General features: G+C 33.8%; 1 protein-coding gene across 1 annotated transcript; it reads right to left on the reverse strand.

Annotated features, from left to right (window-relative positions):
- Window positions 1–360: 360 nt before the first annotated feature.
- Window positions 361–2,938, reverse strand: LOC125827274 (AT-hook motif nuclear-localized protein 10-like). The gene is made up of 6 exons (XM_049506591.1): window positions 2,680–2,938; window positions 2,466–2,588; window positions 2,309–2,361; window positions 1,644–1,781; window positions 720–881; window positions 361–429 (listed from the first exon to the last, which is right to left on the reverse strand). The coding sequence occupies exons 1-6, from the start codon at window positions 2,936–2,938 to the stop codon at window positions 361–363; spliced, it is 804 nt and encodes a 267-aa protein (XP_049362548.1).
- Between the last annotated feature and the right edge of the window lie 270 nt (window positions 2,939–3,208).

The raw sequence follows: 3,208 nt of genomic DNA on the forward strand, positions 1-3,208 counted from the left end.
ATAAATCATTTAATAAAACTTCTAAGAATTATATGAGGAAATATTAATGGTGTGTTGTGGTCTATTATGACAAAATAAAGTTAAAACTTCTGTATCTTCTAATATTACCAAGAAACTTTTGGCCATAATGAAATATGAAGACAATAAGGAGTAATTGCATTAAGACCTAATCCAGAAGAAAGTTTGCAAACATAATTGGCTTACAGTTTTCAATTTACGAACAATAAAATACTCAATCACAAGAAACCATAACATAAACTAAGACTAAAATTATAAGCAAGCCTAAGTCAAAAAATGGAACCAATGCCTAAATTGTGTCTGTTCGAATTTGCGATCCACTGCCTTCTAAATCCTGGGAAATCAGCAAGTTGAAGATGGTTCCTCAGGAATACACTTTTCCTTTACCGAAATATAGCTATCCACAACCAGCTGGTAGTGAAATGAAAATTGTTAGCAAGTACATAATATGCACTCACACAGCAGTACAAGGATGACACAAGGCATTGGAGTAGTTAATAGAAAGTATCATGTGATGTGCATGTTGAAGACATGTTACCGTTCAATGTGTGAACCCTATCACAAACAAAAGACAACTATTTAAATGAATGATAGAGAGGTGGACTTTCTAGCCACTATGTTTCGAGCCATGCACTACTAGTCTATCCAAAAGGAAATGGAGAAACAAATGAATGCAATGACAAATGTAGTAAGAAAAGCACCTCTACCCGAGAGGAAGCCTTGAGCATTTCTGCTACAATGCCACAAATATTACTTCCATCGGGCCTAGACAGTAACACACTTAGACCACCCGTTATTCCAAAGCTATCATTATTGTCTGGCAGCAGCATTGACCCTGATAATGAGATGATATCATATTGACCCTGCATGTAAAGAATAACAACAAGCTCGATGACCAATTTTCAATAGGTATGCTAGAAGACAATCAATGTACATGCAATGATCACCTTTATCAAATTCAATACATAAGAAGCTTCATGACTTTTGCAATAATTGTACATCCAATTACTTGTGCATAATATATATGATAAATCCAAAAAGGCAAGCCAAATGAACTGGAAAAATAGTATGACAACTCGTTCCAGATTGTTTAGTAATCAAAACTAGCTAAAGCAATATTCTAGCTACTCTAAATTTTTCTATGTCAACAACAAAATCACAAGGTGATATCCAACTACTACTAATTGATATCTCAAGATTAATAATTAGGATACATAAAGGAAAAATACTCTTTCTCATTATAGAAGATGATAGGCTTACACCATCTATTGATGGGTTTATTGTGTTTCCTCCACTTCAAGTACATTCATCATACCCATAAAAAAGCACTTCTAACATAATGATTCTTTAAAAGGTAATAGAATGAGCTAGAAGGAGTACATCTAACAGGATATACTCTAACGAATTATTTCTCAAATGTCAGAAGAAATTTTTATGCAAGTGTGTGTGTATATATATAATAAAACACGAAACAAATTTAATTATCAAATAACACAGCCAACAAACTCAAATAAAATAAGTAGTATACCATATTTATAGACAAACTAAGCATAAACTACCACACATGCCTCATAATAAAGGCAACATAAAAGGGTAAGTGTCTTTAAGTTGAAACTCATACATACCTCATAAGTCACAGTTCCACCACCAATTACAGACTCCCGTAGCTTCACACTACATATGACTCCAGTTGCAGATATAATAGAAAGTGCCCGTGGTCGTGGTCCTTGTTGTAAGGAGGTTATTAGCTTACCTACAACGTCCTATGGCCAAAGTAACAAATATTTATCATTTTGTCAAGTTAACCAAAAAGTTCACAAGAGTGGGACATCGATTAAAGTCATCCTTAAACAACAAGTCTAATTATGGCGTTACACTACATACGACTTCAGTTGCAGATATACAAACTACCTATCGTTGTGGTCATTGTTTTGAGAAGGTTTTTAGCTTACCTACAATGTCATGTGGACAATGTAGCAGATTTACATCATTTTGTAAAGTTAACAAAAACAAAATCATTAGAATGGGACTTCAATTCAAGTAAGCCTTAAACAAGAAATTTAATTATGGGTAAAATAAAAATGAGATAATGATCATTTCTTAAAAATGAATCCAACAAAAAAAGGTAAATGACTTTCTTCCTTTCTCTCATAAGAAATTTGAAACTCAAGTATCTTGTAGAACAACACAACACATCATAAAATATGCAATAATTGTACAATATACAAGTTGATTAAAGTTTTGTATGTCATACTATAGATCAAATATCAATAAGCAAAACAAATTTTACCTGCCCACTATGCACAGAGATTAAGTGTCGCGTCCATCTAGCTTCAACTGCATCTGCAATCATAAAAATTCCACTATTATTGTAGGTAAACTAATAACCTTCTCACTTCCAAAGATTCAAACTACTTGCTTTCGAAAAATTATGAAGACATATATACCTAGAGCTTCTTCCTTCTGCTTGTTTCCAGAGCACAACGACCTCCCAAAGGCCTTCTTACCTTGAATCTTGGAAGAAGAAATACCAGTAAAATCACCACCATCACTAGAATCTTCAAGATTCACTACTAAAGGAATTAAAGAAAGTGTATATGAATTCAATCCTTCCTATTTTAAAGGCATACATAATTAAAGAAATAATGAATACATATATACCTAAATTTTGTGGTTGGTTTTTCTCTCCAAATCCCTGGGGCCTCCCACGAGACTTCTTATAGAGATTTTCTGAAGTAGAAGCTCCACGAGATTCAGAAAATTTAGTGGTAGAGAGGCGCAATCCATTAGCAAAAGACTTCCTTGGTGGGCCTCTCTTCTTCTGTTGTTGGGGTTGATGGAAAATGATTTTTGCAGGAAACATGTAGGAGTTGGTTTGCTCTTGTTGGTGGGTATGGGGTGGGGGTGAGGGTGCAACCATTTTTCCATGTCCATGTGGGAGTGAGGGTTTTTCTTGTTTTTTTTGGTGTATCGGTGGTGATTCTTGGAAATCCATAAGACAAAAAATAATTATCTGTAAGAAGGTGTTTTCACAGTTTGTTCTAGAGAAAACTTTGTTCATAGGAAAGAGAAAGAATGTTTAAAAATTTTAGGGTTATATCAATGATTTTCATTTAAGTTAGAGTTTGACCAATACATTTTGAATCAAACTTTGAATTTCTTTCTTCAAATGAGGTGTTAATATCTGGTC

This window comes from Solanum verrucosum, unplaced genomic scaffold (assembly GCF_900185275.1).
Source record: "Solanum verrucosum unplaced genomic scaffold, falcon-dt-bn FXZP01000106.1, whole genome shotgun sequence".
Taxonomy (NCBI): domain Eukaryota; kingdom Viridiplantae; phylum Streptophyta; class Magnoliopsida; order Solanales; family Solanaceae; genus Solanum; species Solanum verrucosum.

What these genes read in the sequence shown, in the direction of transcription:
- LOC125827274 (XM_049506591.1), bottom strand. Translation starts at nt 2,938, where the DNA reads ATGGTTGCACCCTCACCCCCACCCCATACCCACCAACAAGAGCAAACC. An exon ending in AAACCAACCACAAAATTTAG is followed by an intron (nt 2,589 to 2,679) that starts GTATATATGTAT and finishes TTCCTTTAGTAG; the next exon opens with TGAATCTTGAAGATTCTAGT. An exon ending in AGGCTTCCTCTCGGGTAGAG is followed by an intron (nt 430 to 719) that starts GTGCTTTTCTTA and finishes TTTCACTACCAG; the next exon opens with CTGGTTGTGGATAGCTATAT.